At 53.5% G+C, this 22,552-nt stretch overlaps 8 protein-coding genes across 8 annotated transcripts; 6 read left to right on the top strand and 2 right to left on the bottom strand.

Annotated features, from left to right (window-relative positions):
• Positions 1-81: 81 nt before the first annotated feature.
• On the top strand, positions 82-1,500 carry PG985_014542 (SAM binding domain-containing protein containing protein; the record flags this gene model as incomplete). Its single annotated transcript, XM_066834308.1, has 1 exon — positions 82-1,500. One exon carries the CDS (start codon positions 82-84, stop codon positions 1,498-1,500), a length of 1,419 nt encoding a protein of 472 aa, XP_066679048.1.
• Positions 1,501-2,101: 601 nt separating this feature from the next.
• PG985_014543 (uncharacterized protein) lies at positions 2,102-2,369 on the bottom strand (the record flags this gene model as incomplete). Its single annotated transcript, XM_066834309.1, has 2 exons — positions 2,102-2,253; positions 2,318-2,369. The coding sequence occupies 2 exons, from the start codon at positions 2,367-2,369 to the stop codon at positions 2,102-2,104; spliced, it is 204 nt and encodes a 67-aa protein (XP_066679049.1).
• A 279-nt stretch (positions 2,370-2,648) lies between these two features.
• PG985_014544 (uncharacterized protein) lies at positions 2,649-3,956 on the top strand (the record flags this gene model as incomplete). The annotated part of the gene is made up of 4 exons (XM_066834310.1): positions 2,649-2,678; positions 2,860-3,189; positions 3,323-3,490; positions 3,600-3,956. Coding segments are annotated over 4 exons (885 nt in total), but the record flags the coding sequence as incomplete, so codon positions are not given.
• A 728-nt stretch (positions 3,957-4,684) lies between these two features.
• PG985_014545 (uncharacterized protein) lies at positions 4,685-5,656 on the top strand (the record flags this gene model as incomplete). The annotated part of the gene is made up of 1 exon (XM_066834311.1): positions 4,685-5,656. One exon carries the CDS (start codon positions 4,685-4,687, stop codon positions 5,654-5,656), a length of 972 nt encoding a protein of 323 aa, XP_066679051.1.
• Positions 5,657-10,284: 4,628 nt separating this feature from the next.
• PG985_014546 (ubiquitination network signaling protein acrB) lies at positions 10,285-13,245 on the top strand (the record flags this gene model as incomplete). The annotated part of the gene is made up of 1 exon (XM_066834312.1): positions 10,285-13,245. One exon carries the CDS (start codon positions 10,285-10,287, stop codon positions 13,243-13,245), a length of 2,961 nt encoding a protein of 986 aa, XP_066679052.1.
• An 845-nt stretch (positions 13,246-14,090) lies between these two features.
• On the top strand, positions 14,091-15,182 carry PG985_014547 (uncharacterized protein; the record flags this gene model as incomplete). Its single annotated transcript, XM_066834313.1, has 3 exons — positions 14,091-14,190; positions 14,260-14,368; positions 14,447-15,182. The coding sequence occupies 3 exons, from the start codon at positions 14,091-14,093 to the stop codon at positions 15,180-15,182; spliced, it is 945 nt and encodes a 314-aa protein (XP_066679053.1).
• Positions 15,183-18,649: 3,467 nt separating this feature from the next.
• On the top strand, positions 18,650-20,656 carry PG985_014548 (uncharacterized protein; the record flags this gene model as incomplete). Its single annotated transcript, XM_066834314.1, has 1 exon — positions 18,650-20,656. The coding sequence occupies one exon, from the start codon at positions 18,650-18,652 to the stop codon at positions 20,654-20,656; it is 2,007 nt and encodes a 668-aa protein (XP_066679054.1).
• Positions 20,657-21,042: 386 nt separating this feature from the next.
• Positions 21,043-21,492, bottom strand: PG985_014549 (uncharacterized protein; the record flags this gene model as incomplete). Its single annotated transcript, XM_066834315.1, has 2 exons — positions 21,043-21,371; positions 21,417-21,492. The coding sequence occupies 2 exons, from the start codon at positions 21,490-21,492 to the stop codon at positions 21,043-21,045; spliced, it is 405 nt and encodes a 134-aa protein (XP_066679055.1).
• Between the last annotated feature and the right edge of the window lie 1,060 nt (positions 21,493-22,552).

Raw genomic sequence — 22,552 nt, forward strand, 5'->3', positions numbered from 1 at the left:
CCTCCCACGCCCTCGCTCTCGTCTTCCTCGTCTTCGCCGCGTTCCTTCCTGTTCCACCCTTTCCGCCATGCCACCGCGAACATGACACACGACGAGATTTCCTTTAAGTACCCTCCTTCATACCGCAACGACAGCGTCTCCTCTGCTTCTGCCACCACTCATTCCAACAACACAGCCGGTCTCATGGCCTCCTCCGACACCCTTCCGCCCTCCTCGGCGGAGGGCTCCGTATCCGCTTCTAATGTTTCCACCTCGACGAAGCCTAGCTCCACCGTCGGTCCCAAGCCTCTCATCATAAGAAACAACCGCACTTATATACAAGATCCCACTCTTACATACCCTCTGCCCGTTGACCTTGCTGAGCTGCATCGTCAATCTCTACGTACACTGCTGCTCTTCCAGCTCTTTGGTGGACCCATCACCTCGCCCGCCTTTTCTGCGAAGCCGCCAGCCCGCGTACTTGAAGTCGGGTGCGGCACTGGCTTCTGGAGTATGATGTGTCATCGTTATTTCGCCCAACACGGCCATGGCTCCATCTCCTTTACGGGCATTGATATAGTCCCTCTTTGCGGCTCGGGTCTCGACCCGAACTCGAAGCCCGACAAAGATATGCGCTGGCGCTTCATCCAGCACGATATGCGCCGTACACCGTGGCCCGTAGAAGCCGGCGAGTTTGACTTGGTCATGGTGAAGGACATGTCGTTTGCGACACCGTCAGGTAGGACATATCAGAACTTCATGGATGAATACCTGCGAGTTCTACGCCCTGGTGGTGTTCTCGAAATCTGGGATGCGGACCACACCATCCGCATGCTCAGGCCGCACGCTCCGACCAGCACGTCGAAAGGTGCGATTGCGGAGGAGACCAGTGACAGCGACAGCGACAGCGATAGCGACAGCGACGAAGAAAGTGAGAGTGAGTCGGACGCTGACGAAGAGGATCAAGTTTCTCGCTTCGGAGCCTATATAATCACGGCCAACACCCCATTATCCACTCCCCTCAATCCCTTCCTTGTGGAATACAACGGATGGCTGAGCAAGGCTCTGGAAAAGTGCACAATATCTTCGGTACCTTGCACCCACACCGGCCCCTCGCTGCTTCAAGAAGATGGCCTCAGCGACGTGAGGTCCAAACGTCTGGCGATTCCTCTATCCGAAGTCCGCTGGGAGCGTGAAGGCGTCGGCGGTGTTGTCACCAAAGATGGCAAAAGCTACATTGATAGCATGAAGGGGAAGGGGAAGATGGGTGATGCTAAGTCCATCAGGGGCGGCGGCAAGTCTCTAAGCCAACAACAAGCCGCCGTCCGACGGACCGCGCTAGAGACAGTTGTCGGTATGATCCAGGCTCTGGAGCCTCTCCTGAGGGAGATCAGCGGAAAGAGCCAAGACGAGTGGGACGGATGGACCGGGAAGATGATCAATGACCTTTTGAAAGAAGGAGGCACAAGCTGGGGCGAATGTCTAGAGGTTGGCGCATGGACGGCACGGAAGAGAAAGTAGAGTGACCTCCCTGGCCTGCTTGCAATTCCTTCAGCTTACTGCCTGGATCTATTGTGCCCGCCAACGGATGCAAGTTGCTTTCATCGAGGAGTAGGTGCTACTCGGGACTACTTGGTAATCCACCAACCGTCTTCTCCTTCTCCTGAAGCTAAGCGTGGCTATACTTCATGCTGCTCTGCTGAACAACGCGCTCGAGCTGTATCTCGTATACACGTTGGCTCATTCAAGTTGCGTCATATCTTTGCCGCAACGTTCTATATCGTTTCAAATAATATCTTTATACCCCGGGTCGCGTCAGCACTTGTCCGTATGCTATATATATACCCAAATAAATGCGTGCAGGTGTTAGGACGAGAAGAGGTAGTACACATAGCATATATCATTGGATCAAACAAAATCGTCATGGGGTTACTTGTGAAACCAATGTCGAGAACCTGTCGCATTTGAACCGCATACATTGCGGCAGTTTTTCCTTCGAATATAACAAGAAGCTTTTGGTTTGACTTACAGTGCCTCGATTTCTGCGCAAGTGGTCGAATGCATATCCGGGTCAGCGCAGTTCTCTTCCTGCTTGCAGAGGGGAAGCGGCATGAGCAATTAATCACTCACCTTTCTTCACAAATTCTGCTCGTGCTATGCCTTTCCGGATGGCCTCTTCGTCGCGAAGGTCGGCGCTGGCCATGAAGGCCCGGTGCAGTCGCGGCCGGAACCAGGAATAGCCTTGGGGGTAGTCTCTGCCCAAGTAGAGCAGCTCTGCTTTCTGGGTCAGATGCATAGATTCATGCAGGGCGTGTAGGAGTAGGGCAGTGTTGCGGACCTTTGTACATGGCGATCACCTCTCTTCGAAGGGCCGGGTTGGGGGCGGACATGGTCTCTTCGTGCCACTCGGCAAGGATGCCTGCCTACCCTCCGAGGGCTAAGAACAATCAGTCTGTATGGAGTACGAAATGAATGAGCCCCTCTTGACTAATATGGGTAGTCAGGTATGCCGTACTCTCTGTCTTGGAGACTGGTGTAAGTGTGTTGGGCTCGTTGCCTTTGGAGGGACTGCCGAGGTGACGACATCAGGGTGCTGCTGTTGCTTATCTTATCGCAACCCCGGCATTGAGCTACTCCCTAACCAACCCCGTATCCACGTACACTATAGCACTCAGCCGAGAGTCTCGGCACGAGGCCCGGTAAGCTGGAGATCATACCCGTCTTTTTGAACGAGTCTACGTTCTGTCGTTTCTGGACGTATTATGATTGCGAACTGTTTTTGAGTCGGCATTATATACCATGGCAGCGCTACGGCCACAAGCGAGAAGAGGGTTCCTCTCATTAACAGTACCCGGTCAGATCAGACCACGCTCTTGTCAGGCGACACCTACGAATAACAAGCACATTGTATTTGAGACCTTTCAGCAGCATTCGAGGCGGCCATTTAGCTGTACGGCTCCTCGCAGCGCCTCGCAGCAGCAGCAGCAGCAAGCACCCGAGCTGCCGCCGTCCCGGTGGTATGCGGATCTGCAGGCGCGACTGGGAAAGTGCATCATCTTCGGCTGCTCACCTTCCCAGGTCAACCGCGTGGCCGGCGTCCTCGGCGCTCTTACCCGGGAATGGCGGAGCCTGTCCGCTGGCAGCGAGGGCTTCTTGCAGCAGGGAGGGCTCGAGGGGCAGGCTGTCGTGTGGGGTGAGATGGACAGTTTTGTAGGTTGCGTCTGCCTCGACTCTTGGCCCCATGGTCTTGGTCTTTTTTCATAGGAGTCATGCTGGTCCCAAATCCAGGCCGGCCAAGTAATGAGGATTGGTGTATCTTCCACCTGCTAACATCATCTGGCAGCAACATGTCAACAATGCCGCTTATATACGGTATGCCGAAGCCTCGAGAGTTAACTGGATAAGGTACTTTGCCAACGTCAACCCAGCTCATGCATCTGACTGGCGTGATCTGATGAACCCTCAAGGCGTCGGTTTGATCATGAAAAGCATCAAAGCCGATTACAAATTTGTACGTTCGTTCGCTACCTACCTGCCTGCCTGCCTCTTCACTGTCTCCCATTATCTACTCGGTGGAATGCCGCCCAAGGGAGTCTAAGCTAACAACTAGATACTTCCAGCCTGTGGTCTACCCTGATCGTATCTCCGTGTATCACAAATTGCGATCCTTGCCTTCGGAGTCTGACACGTCCCTCATCCTGGACTGCATGATCTTGTCCCACAAGCACCGCCGTATTGCGGCACGCACCGAGGAAGATGTGGTCATCTACGACTACGGCGGAGGCCAGAAGACGACCATGCCGTCGTTCGTGCTCCAGACCTTCCGGGATACCTGGGAGCGACAGGAAGGTGAGATGAGGAGGGCCAGGCGGCGAATCCAGGAGCTGGCCCGGGAAGTCGAGGCGCTCGAGAAGGAGACTTGGGACCGCGAGGATGCGGTGGAGGATGTCGGTGCGGCTGGGAAGGCGAGTGCATGATAGTGAAGGAGGGCAAGCCAAGCACCTCACTCGGATCAAGAAGATATCGAACAGTTGCCACCAGCGTATTTGTACCATTAGACATCTGATACAGTCCATGAAGCTCAGCCTACCTAGCATATGCTTTCACATATACTCACTGCCACGTTGATTTTGAGCCTCAATCGGAAAGAACCGCTCCTTTCTTTCTTGTAAGTAGCCGTGCAGTTGTCATTTCGCTCCCATGCTCAATTAACAGCATGGTCTTGTTCATATTCGCATAAATTGGACGAACGGAGCATCCTACCTGTCTCGATTTGGCGCCCACATCCAACAATAAAATCATGGTCTACTGGCTTCATTGGTTCGGGATCTTGTGAGCCAAGTCAACTTGATGCCATTGTTGTTTACAGTAGGTGACCAACGTGCGGCACCAACGTGCTCGATCAGAGCCCCCCATTCTGGAAAGAGCCCTAGGATTCTGGACGCACTTCCCTACCAAGTCGGCATCTATGTAATTGCAATACGCGGTAGGCAGATCACGCCTATCAATCATTTCAACTTATTTCGACCAACCTCTTCGCGAACAAACCTGGGATCCTCCACATCGAATACCATTTGTTTCAACACAGTACGCATCTTCGTCGCCAAGCACAGAACCATCGTGGTTGTCACATTCACAGGACGTCGAAACACCGAACTTTCCAACACGTCAGCCTACGAATTCGGGTTGACTACGCTTCGTTGGCATGTTCGAGTGCTTCGGAGAACTCGCCCCGGAGTTGCGCCAAAGCATTTGGAAGGCGTTCCTTGAACACCGCTTTGATGACTTCACAATTGAGCCGCACAAGCAACTTGTATCGCCCTTGTTGAGCGTGAATCAAGAGAGTCGTGGTTGCGCCCTCAGATTTTACACAACCAGATTTGATGTTCATGCGTATCCCAGTACGGAGGTGTTTGGCAAGGAGTACGCGCACAACTATATACGTTTCCGAGACTATCCATCATCGCCCCGAATCGGTTCCCTTTATCTCAACCCCAGCAAAGACATTCTCGTCGTAAACTATTACATTCCAGTGAGAGACGCTGCTGTACGCTACGACCCTGCTGCTGTTTCAGCAGTAACCCACGAACGATGTACAACACCACAGGTGTACTGTGCCCCCATCAAAGATCTGGGCATATTCCAGAATGTAATATCTGGGATTAGTATGGTTTTACAAGGTGAGTTGGGGGACAGGCGTCCTGGATATGTTTGCCTGAACCATTCGATCCCCATATGGGATAACTTGATCTTCCCTGGAGACAGCAAAAGGCACCTGGCACTGTGGAGAGGCGGTCCGTGGAAAATGAAAACATTCATCGACGACATATATCTCCTGGATGGTGAGGTCATCTGGGGAAAGTACAAGATCCGGGAGTTTGCCTGGTCATTGTGCAAAACGGGCGTCGACGGGACTGAGCCCATCATCATGTTGGTGGAAACCCCGGAGCTCATCAGCTCGACACACGCTGTTGCGACTGTTCAATTTCACGGCAGAAACTACGAACGCAATTGCATGGTTCTCGATGACGAGCAAGCAGCTGCGGCGCGCAAGGCATCATGTATTATGGGTCACCCGCTGGGTGGCGACGATAACTCTTTCGGTACGAACGACGGCATGGGTGATAATTCAGGCGTTAGTATGGGTGGTAGTGATCAGGATGTATTTTTCGTGTGACGATTGACCTGCGGAAATATGGAGCACGACCGAGTGAAGCAATCATCGATGGGATGTTGCGGAATATTGATATCAGGCTGGCTCAATCACGAAATCCCAAATCGCTATTATGATAGGATCCTCTCCCTCTCCGGTAGTCAAGGTCCAGGGAAAGAGAGCATGGTCTGTAAGTCAGACACATTCAGAGATTCCATTTAGTGACCGAAATGCGGTATATTTACCCCAACTACTGTCGAGTCCCTCTTTAGCAAGTGACAATTCATATCCCCTCAATGCGAGACCACTGCTTTTGGCATATCACAGCTTTCCGTGAATGATCGACAGACCAGCTCATCGCACGAGACACCATCTCCAGTAGGGGAAAAAGTATTACGCCATTGTGGCACCTAACCCCTAATCCATACAGTACTGCAGCAAGTTCAAGAGGTGAGAGAGCAGCGCGTTCGCCATCAGTGGAAAACGCCAGTTTCGGCATCGATATACTACAATTCAGGACAACTAGAGAAATGCCAGACAAGGCCTCTAAACGAGATGGATATTGCAGTGCTGAACATGCCTCTTCACTCGTTAGACATACCCGTATATGTGGTTCCTGAACCCGGGTTGAAGAATGGGATCAGGAGGTCGAAGTAGAAAGACGGGCATATTAAACTCATCCCTGCTTGACAGCACGGCAGTGGAATTCCAAGGACCTCCACCAGATAAAGAAAAAGAAGGTTGCCCGAATGCCGGCAATGGGAAAGTCGATGGACTTAGCCATATCGCGCCTAGTGTGTTGGGTTGGCGGGAATGGGTGTGGGGGATGAAGCTTTTGAGGTGCTTGTCTTTTTGACTGCTGTTGGCTACATACCTCGCAAGTCTTCCGTACATACCTAGTAAAGCTTGTATGTACGGACAAGCAATTGGTGGAAGTGAGACACCACAACACCCAACACCTACCGCAGGTCCTATCATCTACGGAACCACGTAAGCTGCAGATGTGACTTGTTGACTCGGGAATCTTGGTGCCTGCGCACAGCAGCTCACGCTTCAGATCCAACGGCAGTACCGGCTCGTTGTTGGGACGTGGTCGTCCGTCGTCTTCCTACATGCCTCACCGACTCAATCCGTCGCCATATTTTATATTCAAGACGTTGGTACTACGTGGATAGATGAAGAAGGCGTTACGACGAGATGCGAGGATGTTCATGCTGCTGGTTACATGAGTTGGCACGGTTGACGGTTGGTTCATCATATTCCGCTAGGAGTTGGCGTCGCGCGTGCGTGTGATCAGTGATCAGTGACCAGTGAGCCAGTGATCAGTCCATCAGCTTGCAGCCTATGGCGCCAGTCAAGAAATGATCGGCAATGCAAATTAAACAGATTGGACGGTAAATGGCCCTAATGCCATGCTGACTCCGCCGGGCAGGATGGACGACCCCACACAGCCTAACCCTTCCAATGTTCTCTGCCTACCAGTTGGCAGTCTGCCGCTCCTGCGCAAAGCATACGATGCAATACAACCAACTCCAATTGATGGGTTGCAGTTTTCAGAGATAAAGCAGGTTCATCACTGTCCCTATTGCGCCATGGCACACCAATACACGCAACGGCAACCGCTCAGATAGGTAACCTGCATATCGACAACAGTTCAGTTGCTCGTTAGCTGCGGCTGCATCCATTAGGAGGTCGCACACGATGATTGCAATCTGCATCGGCATGGGAATCAAGCGAGGGGCATCCAGCTAATCAGAAGGCAATGAGGCTGACAGATCGACGGTGGATCGTCAACACGAGCCACATGGCCCGTCTGGGGAATCTTTGTACAGTAAACAGTCACTGTCCAAGGTCCAAGGGCAGCCAATATTCGTAAGTCATCAATAGAGGCTCTGGTGGTTAAGACAAGCTTGCAACGTGCGCGCCTTGAATCGCAGAAGACCCTTGACCCTAACGAGAGCCGGCCAGTCCGATTCATCGGACGGATCAGCGGATTAAGCTCCTCCGCCGGCCGTACCGTAGGCATCGGTCCATTCTCCCTTTCTTGTAGCAGCATGGAGTGGCCCTTTAGGTCGGCATCGTCCACTCCTAGCCTACCTGACGACCAACCGTAGGGAGATGGGGGAAATTCGGGATTGGGTAGTACGGTAACGATTATGCATGTGATGTCAAGTGTCGAGGCCAGAGATGGAGAGAAGGAGAAAAGTCTTCTGTCTAGCGGCGAATCAGGTGGCATCCTCTGGCGACTTTTTGTAACTTGTTACGTGACGGCCTCCTCACCTGTGGGGTTGTCCAGGGATCCTCACGACAGGCCCCCCGCCCAGCGATAGAATTTGACGACATGATGGCAGATGCTACGCTGCTATAATAGTTGCATGCAGCTGCTTGTCGTAGCAGTCTCTCATTTCGTACTGGACAGGCAATGCCCGAGTAGTTCCCAGATTATGTGCGGCTCGCCAGAACTCTATGTGCCAGGCCCTGCGATCACTACTCGGCAGTCTTCCAGGCCAGGTGGGGAGATACGGAGACGGAGGACGAACTTGGCTGGACCTTGCTCGCCAGCGGCGGTCCGAGTCAGGTAATCTCGCCTCGGGCCTCTTTCCATGATTCCCATGGAAAAGCCACTACGAAGAAAAAACCTATCCAAGCTACCAGATACTTGGTGACTCTTTCGGCGGTATTATGAATCATTGGAGAGGAATCGAGAATGCTTGTTTACGGGTACCCATCAACCCAAGGAGATTTCAGTCATGGCAAATTTTATACGCGTAAAAGCTAGGTAGGTACTCATATATGTAATCGGCGATAGTTCACAGTATAGACATGCAGGGTTTCCCAAGCCAATTGACCTCTGTGTGTACCGATTGGCCTCCATTCACACCGCACTACGCCGCATGTAATATAGACGTGTATGGTGTGTATGCTTGCATATATATCTAGGTATGTATCTATTTGATGATACACCAGACTGCAGGACATGTTAGCACAGTTCACCGTCGATAAGACTCGTAATATCTGGAAGGTATACCGAGACTCATCAATGTCCAGTAACCAGCTTGAACAGCAAGTATTAGCCACAAGCCCGCCAGTACGGACTGATCCTTCTCCCGAATACCAGGGCAGGTACAGTCTGCAGAGTATGCCGGATACTGTAGTGCTGAAGTATTGTTTGCTTGCGCAGCGACGGGGTCAGATCAAGCCCCTGGGACAGGACTGGACAATGCATTTCTTGGCAAGGTTTTAAGTGAGTGGTGTACTGAAGGATTCACTGGACAGGCTGTAGGCTAGCTCGGGTCCTCAAGATATATGATCGTACTGGATGGTCATAATTTTCAGGTGTATCTACAGTGGTGGTTTTCGATCCTCTGCGACGCTGCTCTCCCGTATGGATTCGTTATATTCTGATCATGTCTTGGTTTTTTGTCGGATTCGAGATTGGCTTTGGTACTCCAGTACCTTGGTTCGAGCCGCATTGTACAAAAGGATCTCGGGTGTGTGCATTTTATCTTGAGGAGCGCAAGGCTATGTCATGTAGGTACCTCCCTGCACCCCGCCCCCCAAGGCCTACCTACTTGAAAAAGCTTTGGGACCATTCCCCTTTGTCCCCTAGCAGAGCCCACTCCCAGTAATTTGACCCTGTCTAATTCGTTTGCTCTACCGGCCTTGCCTTGCTTTGCGTTTTTGCCTTGGTTTTTTCCTTCAAGCTGGCCTTGCCCTGCCTTTTTCTTTCGCTCTCTCCCTCATATTGGTCAAGTGCCAGCCAGCAGTACTCCCTGTAGCATCAGCAGCTCATCCATTCGATCCGATCAACCAGTCAGTTTACTGCCCGTCCGTTACTGTCGCATGCCCATCAGCATATGCCAAATACGTGTGAACAGTGGGATAATTGACCTGTCTGCGTCTGTGCCCGTGTCTCCTGCCTACGTAAATTACCCTCCGGTGCTGCAGGGTACCTAACACTTACAATTCCCACGCATCCACAATACGCACTTCGCTGGATGTGTGTGTGTGTGTCTGCCCGTACTGTGTGCATGTGTAGTTTTTTAGGCCAACAGCAGCAGTGATCACCACCCATCGTTATTGACTTCTATTATTATCTTGGCCCCCTCAATCCTCTCTCTTCCCAATCAACATCATTTTCGATGTCCAGAGAGCCAAGCCAACACCCGTCTCTCTCTCCACCCTTCCCACAACCGCAGCAGTCTTAACACCACTGCATCTCTCAGCCCGGAATTGCTACTACTACTACTACTTACTCCCACCACCACTCACTACTACTATTCTTTTTTTTTATCTCCCAATTCCGCCTTTGCGTGCGATTCTTAGTCATCGCGCAGCGGCCATTCCTCAAAGCATAATTCCAGACAGCCCGCGCCCTCGGTTCCAACGCTTTTTAAACCCGCTCATTTTTCTCTCATCCCATGACGACGCCTAACCTCTCCGACTAAAGCTTTCTTGCACCGGTCCGCAGGCTGCCAAAGTTTGAGCCCAAGCCGCCCACCACTGCCTCGGGTTGGACCACTTGCCCCCCTTACCAGGCACCCTTTGTTCGCTCCCGCCGCGTCCCAGACTTTGGTCGCTTGCTGGCTGTCTCGGAACTCTGCTTCTGGGTCAAGTCAGCTTCGCCGGGGAGGGAAAGGTAATCCTTTTATATGCCTCGGGCATCATCCTCAGCCAAGCGACAGCAGCAGCAAGGATCCGCCGCCTCCTCCAGCCAGAACTCCAACAATAGCAATCGTCACGATAATGGTCTAGTCGGCCCCGGCAAGCGGCTCCCCAAGAACTCGAAGAGCCAGGGCTATCTGAATGCCACCGCCAACTCGAAACATTCAGCTGCCTCGTCCAGCGAGAATGTGTCAGATATGGGTAGAGGAGGATGCCCAGCTTCGCCGCCGACCATCGCCAACACTGCCACGACACCCGCTTCCCTCGCCGCCTCAGTAGCGACCCCGGCCGACGCCGACACTGACGATATGGCAAACGACCCCGCGAGGCGCGGCTCCGTCAGCGCTTTCTCCGAGTCCTCTTCATCCGAGTCGTACAACATGGCACAGGGAAACGGCGCCGTCGAGAACCACCGTCGCATTGACGTCAACGCTACCAAGAACACCAACGTCCATCGGGACACCGGCCCTCTCGAGTTCATTCTCACCGTCCTCCGCTCCTGCCCTGCCCAGGACACCATCGCCATTCTCATCATCCTGATGCAGATTCCCCCCATTGCGCTGTCCGGAATCTACGTCCTGTTCACGCTCTTGACGTTTGTGACCACCAGCAGTGGCCTCAGTCTGAGCGAGGTGTTCGAATGGAACCTTGGCGCCCCTAGTATCGCCACTGTTGTTTGTGTCGATGGCATCGTACTACTCATATGGCTCTTCCTCTGGGGCCCGATCCAACATGTCATCCTTGACCTCGCGCAGATGGTCATTGCCCTCGGGCTAGGTGGGGGATCAAGAGAAAGGGATGGGGGATCGATGAAGAACTCTTTGGTTTGCCTGAGCATGATCTTGCTGTCCCACATCCTTCGCCACACGAAAATGAAATACTCGCCTATCGGATACTTGCTTGGGTCCAGCCGTTTTATGACACCGGATATAGACGACCCTCTGGAATCGCTCGATTCGATACGGGGATACGACAAAGTCCAGTCCGGCTGGGTGAATTGGGTTCGCAGCGTGTTAGCTATACATATATTGACGCAGGGCCTGGTTAAGTACATACGGGATTGGTATTTGAGAAGGGAACGACGCGATAATCTCGCACAGAGCGTTGACCCGGAGGCTGGGAAGCCGTACGCCGGAGATTTCTCCAACGACGGTGGGTTCTCAACGCCTGATAGCGATGCTGCTGCTCTCCAACCGCAAGCTACCATCAACACAAAGAAGAAGAGGAAGCAGAGTGCGCAAATCAGGAACCGCCAGCCATTGTGGGCTGCAATTGCAAGCACCAAGATCGTTGTCGTAAAGGAATACGAACTAACTCATAGTGCTGCCGATTCTGCCGATGCCAATGCTACGGGCATTCACAATCTGGGGAATGCGCCGTTTAACAGCGAGGCCGACCAGATTTGGATTAGTTTTGTCGGTTGTGACGAGGTTTCCTTCAACACCAGCCATTTCCCGGCCCATTCTTGTGCCGCGGGGGGCACTGGAGGGACATCGTCTCACGAGATCGATTTGACCAAGCCTTTCTACGTCCGGGTGAACAATGCCATATGGCAACCCACTCGCATCGAGCCCGATAAGCAGTCCGAGACCAGCGAAAACCGCCGCCGCGGGGTTACTTGGAGCGGAGACATCTATGGTCTGACTCCCATGTCCAACTACGAATGCGAGTTTGTCAGCACGACGACTCACGAGATCCTGCTCACCACTAGCCTCCGCACAACCCAGGCCAAAACCACGGACGTTGACCAGCCCAACCTGAAATCAAGCAACCAGAGGTCACTCCGTCCTGACTCGCCTATCACCACTTTGAGGACTTCTATCGCTGGTGCCGAGGTCAGGTATGCCGAGGAGAAAAATCGCCAGAGAGGTATTCGCAAGGAATGGAACCGTAAGATGAACGCCCTGAAGAAAGAGTTGGAGAAATTGTCGTCCGCTGTCCAGTCCGCCGGGACTGGCGATGACAAGATGCGCCAAAAGATCCAACAGAACCAAACTCAGATGAAGCAGGCCCAGCATGCCATTACCCTTCTGGAAGGCGAGCTCAAGGAGTACGAGGCACTTCCCGAGGGTTTGATGGCTTCTTGGAAAGCAAAGCAGGGCGCTTACAACGGCGAGCGTACGAGTTTCGACAAAGCGTTGACTGAATTTAAGGCGTTCAAGGCGCTTCTGGACAGCCAGGTGAAAGCCATGGCCGATGAGAAGTCAACCCTTGAGGGGAAGCGGAACAAGATCAGCAGTCGTATTGCGAAGGTTGAGGGAGAGCTTTCCCGTTTGGCCGACGCAAACGCTCGTGGTCTGGATGAGGTTGAGCGACGTCGTCAAGATCGAACCAACCTGGAGAACAACCTGGCCAAGTCGGAACGCGAACATCTTGAAAGACTCAACGTCGCCAGCTCCCGCTCCGCCGAAAAGGAGCAACTCATTGGAGCTCTCAAGTCGGAACTCGAAAGCCTTCACAGCCACCATCATCAGCAAGCAGCTCTTTACGGCGGTGCGCTCGAATACTCGGATCCCATGGCCGCTGGCCAACTGCCTCACGGCGCCGCGATGAACCCTGTCCCCTACGATCCCAACACGGCCTGGAACCAATCGGCATACAATGCGTCACTCTGGGGGCCCTCCCCCCTCGCTTCGGGGTTCGGCCCCCAATCGTCGCCATCGTCGCGTCCTCGACACCTGGCTCAGTCCAGGGGTCGTTCCTCTTCGATGCTCAGTGATGTGTCGGGCTTCACGCAGTCGAGCTCCAACGACGACGTAGTCGAGGGCAGCCTCCCGGGCTCCGCTCAAGAGTCGTTGCGGCCGCCCCCAGGATTCGGCTTCCCGACTCAGCTTAAGGGCGAGGGTGAGAATGCCAGCATGGGGAGCGCGAGTGCAAGTGGTAGTGCCCCTAGCAGCGGTAGCGCTAGTGTCGGCGATCCTTCCAGCCCTTGTCCTGCTCCTGCTTGATGTGGTCAAGAAAGCTTGTCTTGCGGCGGCCTCAGTTGTTTGGTTTCTCAGGCTGGTTACTCTCGAAGCGTCAGGGTTCGATTCGGTCGATCTTACTTGGTCTCAACAGTATCAGGCTCAGCGAATTGGTAGTAGCAATGAGAAAAGTTCATTTCTTCCTTTCATGCGTAAATCTTGGGCTAAAAGTGTGAATCGGTGACATGATAAATTCGTGACCCGTAGCCCCTATTAGTCTGTTCCTTACATTCTTCCGAGCCAACTAATATGTTCAAGCAGTGTAGTCTCGCAGTCGTGATCACTTTACAGCAGGCACTCGTCTCATAGTGCTCTCACAAGCTTTTGGGGCATTCGCCGGAGGCAGCTGAAGACCATCCATCATTATTCCATTTACAGTCACAGATGGTATTTTCTGACGACCAAATCCCACATAAGCCACGGCTATATTATGCGAGTTGATTTGATAATGCGCATAGGTTCTTGAGCGCTCATGTGGTAATAGGTGACGTCCCCCAAAATCGTTGGCCACCGGGCGTCTTTGCTCTCATCCGGATTGCGGCGACAAGTAATTGTGGATTTCCTTTTCAACTTCCTCGGCCAGCAAGCCTCGCAGAGGGTAGGTGGTTATTAGGTTGGCAATTCTGAGTTTCTTGGTTTCCAGCATGCACGGCTCTGGGGTAGAAGTGTGGATAACAATGACGACTGGAGTAGTACACCAACATTGACCTCATAGTGACGTACGTTGTGCCACGGCATGACTTACTTTACAGCGAATGAATGCGATTATCTCACAAATGTGAAGAAGGTCTTGATTCTCATTCATCAAGACATCAAGTGCTATATAGAATATGGCATCTCAAGATCCTCCTTCGTACGATCAGGCCGTCGGGTCTGCTCGCCTATCGCAACGTGAGCGGAACGGGATCTCCGCGCAGAGACGCCGTAGCAGTAGGTCTCCCTACCTATCATTGAACTTCCCCTGCAAACTTTCTACAAGTTAATACTCTCCATTCGCAGTCGAGGACGAGTCGAGACCTCTCCCAGATGGCTGGGTGCGGACGTTTGATCCAGAGAACAACCATCAGTTCTTCGTAGACATCAGAGCTGACCCGCCTCGGTCTATATGGTATGTCTTACAGTTGTCGCAAGCTGTGATATTATTGCTTTCGGATTGTGTGGAGGGGTCTAACATGAGCTCCATCAGGCATCATCCATATGACGATGAACAGTACCTCAACTCGCTGCCTGTTCAGGAGAGAGAACGTCTGGGCGGGATCACACGCCACCCCAGTAAGGAGGACATCGCCGCCGAGACAACCGACGAGGAGGAAGGGGACTCGCATCACGCCGCAGCCTCGTCATCGACGCAGCAGCCACAGGCAAGCAAGCCGCGGTCCTTTGGCCGCAAGATGAAGGACAAGATCACGGGCACGACGCACGAGGAGCGCGACGCCGAGCGCAGCCGCCGCCAGCAGCGCGAGCAGGACCTGTACAAGCAGCACGAGCTGTTCCGGCGGGGCCTCGCGGCCGCCATCCAGACGAACCGGCCGCAGCTGCTGGGCCAGGACGACGACGGCATGGACGTCTACCTCGAGCCGCCCGACGCGCGGTACCCGGGCGTCACGCACGTGCGCCAGCTCAGCCCCTCGCTCGAGGAGGTCTTTTACGCGCCCGACGCGCCCGGGGTGCCCCGGGGCGCGCGCCACATCCGGCCCGAGTCGTACTCATCGTATCGCGGGGGCGGTATGATGGGCAGTGGCGTCTATCCTGGGGGCGTGGGTGGCGGGTTTGGGGGAGGGGGGATGGGGAGGTCCCCTTATGGACGGCCGTTCGGTCCGTATAATCGTCCCATGGGAATGGGGTACGGTGGAGGGATGGGCATGATGCCGATGGCGCTGCCCCTGTTTGGTGGTATGGCTTTGGGTGGCATGTTGTTTTAGGAGGTTCAACAACCTCTCGGAGAGCGCAACTGGCAGTAAGGTTATTCCCACCTTTCAGACTGGATGCACAGTTAGAGCATGGTAAATAATAAGGTTATACCAGATATAATAATGCCCATTGCCAAAAGCCAATCTCATACTTGTTTATTGAACACCCTTGCCTTTAATGGACGAGAGGAGATTACCACAGAGGAAGGTAAATCTGTGTTTGGTCGCATATCGCTGACCTACTCTCACATCTAAGGTCCCTTCATTGATGTCTTATCCAATTGCCTCGATGTTTTTAGACTCTGGTTACCGTGTTGCCAAGTTGCCCCTGTTCCAATCTGACCCTTTGCAATCCGCGAAATCGACAGAGGTTCCGAATGATTGGCACACGCATATCGAACTATGACCGTAGGCTCAGTCAATTTTGCTTCTGGAACTCCGTAACCCGGCATTTCATCGATGGCGCGCACGTAATATACCCCTTACAAGTTTCAACCGGCTCACACCGTACCCTAAACGTATGAGAAGATAATACCAATAACCACAGTATTCTATCATTCTGACTCGTCGGATATCAGATAGGCTAGGTGAGTTGCTGTAGTCGTAATTCGACCAGTCAGGGATGAGGAGATCTCGCCGTGGGTCGTTGAGCTCAAATTGGCCAGGCGTGATACATCCGCAGTCGGGTTGGCCGAACTGCTCCTTCGTCGGGAACCGAATCCATGCGCCGCAATACCTCTTTGGACTAACTTCAGCTCCATCGTCAGCAAGTTTTCCTCCGTCGAGCCCTAGCCGACGTTTCAATCTTACCATTGCACGATGTTACCGACCTTGCAATCGAGCGTAGTACCGCATCGAGTACAGCAGCCTGTAGGCCCACGCACAGTTAAGATGAAACTCATTTTCAATTCCATGCCACGACAGAGACAGTCATCCAATAGTAAGCTCTGGTCGATGTCCTTGCCAGAGCAGTCATCCCCGAGAGCAAACATCCGTAATCTGGCCAAATCTTGCCCTTTGCGTTTCCTGAACCACGTGACCAAAATAAAGAGTCGAGGCTCTTGGAAACAATAGCCGTCAGTATCAGCGCGATTGGAGATTTCTCGGGCGTACACACCTCTCAATCATGCAGCCACTGAAGAGGTAGTTCACGAACCTGGCCGAGCGCATTTTCAAGGAAGACTGGGAGCCCCTTAGTTGGGTCCAACCAACCCTTGACGCAGTAGAGTGGACATCATCGACTGTAAATGTAACATGACAGCAGCAACCAAGGTCTTCACCTGGCCAAGCTCACGGAAAACCGCGAAGAGGCGTGTCATGATTGACATCAGTCCTGTGGCCTGCGCCTCCAGTCGTCCTCCGAGGTCGGAGTGTCTTGCTGACCTTCACCTTTATGTGAACCAAGTCAGGAGCGCCAGCTTCTCGGTGTTTCTGTGAAGCTTGTCCTAGAGCTCTTGGATGCCTTGCTTTTCTCTGGCAGACCACTCGATCTTGCGAAGTGCAGCCTTGACTGGGCTCCCAGAGCCTCCAGGTTGCAGGCTCCCGTGATACTTCGGGTACCATCGATCGAGGGCGTTTATGATGAGTGTGGCGCATTCATTGACCACTGACTTCGTCTGGATGTCGAGGTTGGCCAGTGAGGGACAGCTATCAAGCAACCTCCATGAGTGCGCGGTGCCTGTCTCCTTTCTCATATGCTGGCAATGTAAGTAGGCTGTGCAGCAATGCAGACGGCTGACTGTTCCAGATCGGTCATGCCTGTACTCGCAGAAGCTGTCCAACCATCGCTCGAATGGAAATCTCAGGAGAAACCTGCCTCCGCCAATCGCCCTGTCTTAAAGCCCGGTCGCATCTCCTCCTGCTGTTGAGGTGTTGGAGTCGGGATAAGTGACAAGACCAGATTCTGCCCAGATACTTACTGGTATCTAAACGTACCTGTGTCAAAATGGAAGTGCGAAGCATACTAATACATCTGTATCATTCAGTCTTTATCCTGGTGCATTTCGAACCGGATGAGAGTCTACTTGGAAGACTCGTTTTCGGGCAAAAATGCAAAAAACATACAACACCGAGGATTCCCAGGTCGTCACCGACCCTAGTACTAATTCGGCTCTCTGCTGCTTATATATGGGAGAGCGGACGGGATCCCTAGTATTCAGCAGGATATGGTCGTATGTGGCAGAAGTCGGTCTTGAGCAAACTATAAAGGCATACTCAATTGCACCGCTGGAATCAATGGGCTTGGAACTTGGGGGAAAGCTCCCACATCTCAACCAAGTGTGCATGGGCAAAAAGTCAACCTCTCAGAAGGATCACGCCACCAAATTCTCAAATCCCTCCCATTATCAAGTACTGTCTCAACAGGGCTTACTGCGCCTCCAGTACGACCGGCTCTGGGTATTGACAACCTCATCACTGAATGAGGCGAATGTGTTCCCCGTAATCAAGCCGAGCCGGTGTCACAGGGGAACCGGTATCCAGGACCGGGTAACCAGGAGCTGGCCCCGGCTAGTGATGGCAAGCCACCGTACACTTATAGGCAAGCAGCTACAACGGCTTAGACATCAGCGGCGAACGACTAGGGTGGAATCAGGGGGGTGTTCTTGTGTATGGGTGTCTGTATGTCCATCACGCCCCCGAACTCGGTCTAACTCATGCTATCAGAATAGACGCAGCACAGTCGGGTCGAAGACACGCTTGAGAACGATGATGGCGCAATACGGGACTAGGGCGTGCTGAGAGGATGTGTGTTGCAGTGATGGTGAGAGGTTGCAGAGCCATTGGATATGATGGCTTTATCTTGAGTTCATATGTTTAGGGGTATCCTGCTCTCTGCGGGTTTTTTGTTTCTGTAAGCTTTCGATCGCATCGAATCGAAAGTCAAAAGACCAAAGAGGTCACCGGGCCAGGCTAACGGTATCCAACCACCAACCTTTGTGGCAGCCTATCTCGGTCGTCTCGGTGCCATTGAAGAGACCATTGTTTTTGCGGATAGATAATTACCGCGCGCCAGTGCAGGAAATACTCACGTACCGGTTCGAACCTAGCCGGACGAAAAGTCCCGCCGCAATACTTGCTCGCCGGTGGGCGCGGAAACCAGCCACAGCTGATCTAAGTATTCCACTCTACCACTGGTTATCACAAAGCTGCAACCTTCGCAGTCAGTCTGCATAAACCGATGGCCATGCCGTCTCGGTTCGACACTGGCCTACGGCACGCAAGGTATTCCAAAACATGTATGGCACATGTTACCTGGATGGCATGGGATTTCTACAATCGCTGGGCACGAGGCCCCTTGGGCAGTTCTACACTGAGCTAATCTGCTCTTCATCGAACTTTCAATCTTGTTTGGATCAGTTCGATCGAATGGTATATAAACAGTACCTGGATGGCAGGCTTCACGATGGTAATGGGCACCAGACGAACATCTTATCCCTTTGTCCACTCGACACGGCCGGCTTCTCCGAACAATCACAACAATGGCGTCTAGAGAGCTACTCAGCGAGCTCCTACCTACCGCACCTCTGGTACTGGGCTTCGTGGGCTACAACTTGGCCTCTTACTATGTTGTTCACTGCATCCGGCAGCGATTCCCGGGGCTATACGACCACCTATTATCGAAATCCCACCGGGAACTCATCTACTTTTCATCCAATCTCACCGTCAGCTGGCTTCTGCTCGCCGTCTGCGTCCCTGCCTGCACGCTGGCGGCGATCCAGGGCAATGGGACGGCGGCTGCTATCATGGGTGACACGCCGTGGCGGGCCACCACTGTCGAGAAAGTCTGCACGACGTCGCGGGTCGTCGCTTGGCTCGGCGAGCTCCCGGGCTCTCAGCATAGGCCTGACCTCATGGCCCACCACGTCTGGTCGTTGGTGTCGGCCGTCATCATCCTGCGCCTCGGCTACCCGCCCCAGCAGCTCTACGTCATGTACATGGCGCTGGTGACCGAGGCCTTCACCAAAGCCAACTTCATGCTTGCCATCTTCAAGGGCGGGGCCGTCGACGCGCCGCTGCAGAAGTTGGCAAAGACCGGACGGCTGCGGAAGCTCACAGACTGGGGCCTTGTTCTGGGGTTTGGGGGACTGCGCGTTCCGAGCGTCGTTTACTCGCTGTATGTGGTGCGCCGACTCCCCCTCAACCTGGCCGGCATGATCTATTACCTGGTGTACACGCTCTACATCACGTTTGCACGGGCTAGGAAGATGGGCTTCATCACGCTCTCCAGCGGTCCAACCAGCCATTATGTTCTGTTCGACCGATTCACCGTATCCCGGCGCAGCTGTCTTGCCGGGCTGGCACGAGTCGCGACGTACGTATCCTCGGTGACTCTGTACTCGATGCTACGAAAGCAAAGCCACCCACAACAGCCGGATGCCGATCTGGAGAAGGGTGTCGCCATGGCGACGGTAGCAACCATCTTGCTGTGCAGGTCTCAGGTCATGTCGGGTCTCTGGCCCCTCAAGGCTCAACAGTCCGGCTCGAGCGTGTCCCCCAAAGCCCTGCGTGCGGATGGGGGCTCTTCTGGCCATAGTTCGGACACTCTAGTTGACTCGTCGGGTAGTGAGGATGAGAAGGAGATGGTTGTTCTTGGGCAGCCGTCTGCAAGCCCATCCGGTCTAAGCTGTACACCCAGGGGCTCGTGGCTACAGTATGCATTGGAGATAGGCGTTACCATCCTGTTTGCTGGCTCCATGGGCCTCCCCGTCGCGTTGGACAGCAAGCTCGCTGCGTCAGTCATCGTGACTCTACCGTTGGCCGAGCTCATCGCTCCACTGGGCCATCGTAGGAGGCTCAAGGCCGCACCTCGAAAAATGCACGTCGGGCTCTCGGCGGCACTCCATGGAGCGCTTGTCACTCTGACGTTATACGGCATCACCGACATTCTCCAAGCTGCTCAAGTCTCAGCCGCACTACATTTGGCCATGCAGGTGTGTCCTGATTATCGTTCTTTTGCTGCGAGTCGATCCTCACTGGCCCGGACCTGTCTCGCTGTGGCCTGTTTGGCTATCATGGAGTGGAGATTGGGTCATGTGTCCATGCTCTTGATGGAATGCCCAGTTCGAGGAACCGCCCTTGGGGGCATCATACTGGTTCTCGCCGTGGTCTCGGCCACCGGCCTGTGCGCCCCAGGCCTTCGTTTTCTGAGGACTGCCGCATCATGGGCGGTACGGCCAATGGTGTATTCGTCCGTCGCCGGCCTCCTCATTCTTGGCATCGCGTGCTATCTCATGAGTCAGGAGGGTCCTCCCTCCGAGGATAGAAAAGCTCTGGGTCGAACCCCATTCGAGGAGATCCTGGACTCCATCATGCTCCCGAAAACAATGATGTGCCTGCTGGGAATCTTACTTACACCAATCATGGCCGACATCCGCTCCACGGCCACGGCCAAGGCCAAGGCCAGTCCCACCTGCATCCCGGAAATTACCATTGGTATGGGAGACCAGGCGAGACAGAAGAGGGACGGGTCTGTAGAGTCACTCTGAAATCATTCATCACAGCACTAGTAGGAGGGATACGAGAACACGGAAGATTGGCATACACTCCTGACAGTCTGCATCGTCATGACCTCGGGGGCTGTCTTCCAGCTGAAGGGCATCGTAGTTGAGAAGCTCTTTGACTTCTCGCAACCGAAACTCGTCCTTAACCCTATTTACATAGCACAGGTTAGTCCCACAAGAGAAGGGTGGCCAGAAGATACACAGGAAATACGGGGAATTCATTAATAGTTCCACGGCAGTCATCGGGACCACATAATAGTTAATTCAGAAGATACATCTAGGTAGCAAGCATCGTTGTTTGTATTTCCTACTTGGCCTCTCTATCTGGCCGACACCTCCGCGTGACCCTTTTCGTGCCAAATGCTTTCTCTTTAAACCCATGTTCCACGAGTGGTACGCCTCACGCGGCCATTTCGCTTCCCACCCCCGGGAGGACCGTTGGGCGGGCCACTGGGAGGGCCGTCGGGACCTCCGTTGGAACCTTGGCTGAAATCGAACCCGCCGTTGGAAGCCCCGTTGGAACCGTTGTCGGGAGAGTCTCCTACACGCTCGCAGCGCTCACCGGCGATGTTACCGCAGCGGAGCGGCAGCAGACAGCAACCATCCGGGTCTTCGAACTGTTCCAGGCCGTCTGCGCCCTTGCCGACGGATTGACAGGTAGGGCCATCGGGAAAGCCGCAGCTGCATTCGGGGGTTGCCTCTGGTCAGTCCCTACAGGTACGCTGATAAGGGGAGAAGGACAAACTGAATACTTGAACTTGCCCATTCTTCGACAAGACGCCCGCGGCGAACAGGGAGAAGACGATGGGAAGAAACTTCATCTTGAATAGCGACTTTGGTTTCCTTTGCTTGATGGGTGGTTGAAGTAGGATGGTTGGAATGACACGAGAGAGGACCTGCCGGCAGGTGAATTGACGAGGAAGATACGAAAACAAGTTGGTGGGAATTAAAGATATGGACCGGCCTGGCCAGACACAAACTAGGCAATGAGAGCGAGGAAACTGTGATTTATAGCAAACGCCTTTCCTCTTTTCCTCCTTTCCTTTGGATGCCAGCCTAGACCTCCTCCCTGTCTCAAGTCGCAAACATCTTGTATCTTGGCGCCGCCAACGTCTGACAGCTAGCTAGTCCTCTTTTTGGAGACCACTTCGGCGGCAGCGTTGCATTTCGCTTCGGCTCTCGCTTCGGTTCAGATGGCCCCTGGTGGCTATGACCGCCTGCAACGTCCCGGTAGTGATACCCTCGTCTCCTGGAAGTGCCCACTTGATACGCTTGGCGACCCCCTGTAATGCAACCCAAAGGCGGCATAATACCCGAGCCGCATCCAAAACCGAACAGTTGACGGAAACAATAAGGTTTTCTAGACACCCGGGCCCGTATTGTATTCAGCGGGCACAAATGGGCAAACTCCGCATATCATAAATAAACACCGCCGGGACACGGCGTCACTGCAGACTATCCGGGCCCGGCGTAGCAGATTTTGATAACTACTGGCCCATCCAAAGAAATCTTATCATTTCGCCGAACGTGACTCCTGCTCGCCTGACCTCTGTCTCGGCGTCTCCTCGAAAACAACCTTCAAAATAGCATTACGACGACTCTTGGCTCAGTGCTTGTAACAAGGAACTTCAGGGATACTAGGGATGGTCTGTGCCTACGGACACCGGCTCAGTTGCCTGTCCTCTTATACCACTACCGGAAAAGCCCCGATGTAACCCGTAAGATGGAACAGATGGGCCGAGGCGAACGAATCACACCTAGCACGAGCCGGACGCGGGAAGCGGCAGAATGTTGGTAAAAGTTGAGCTTTGAGACACATTCGATTAACATGCCAGAGTCGAACAAACACAATCTAATATGTGCTAAAAGAAAGTACTGTAA

The sequence above is a fragment of the Apiospora marii genome (genome assembly GCF_038362585.1).
Source record: "Apiospora marii strain CBS 49790 chromosome Unknown utg000011l_segment0_segment0, whole genome shotgun sequence".
Lineage (NCBI taxonomy): Eukaryota > Fungi > Ascomycota > Sordariomycetes > Amphisphaeriales > Apiosporaceae > Apiospora > Apiospora marii.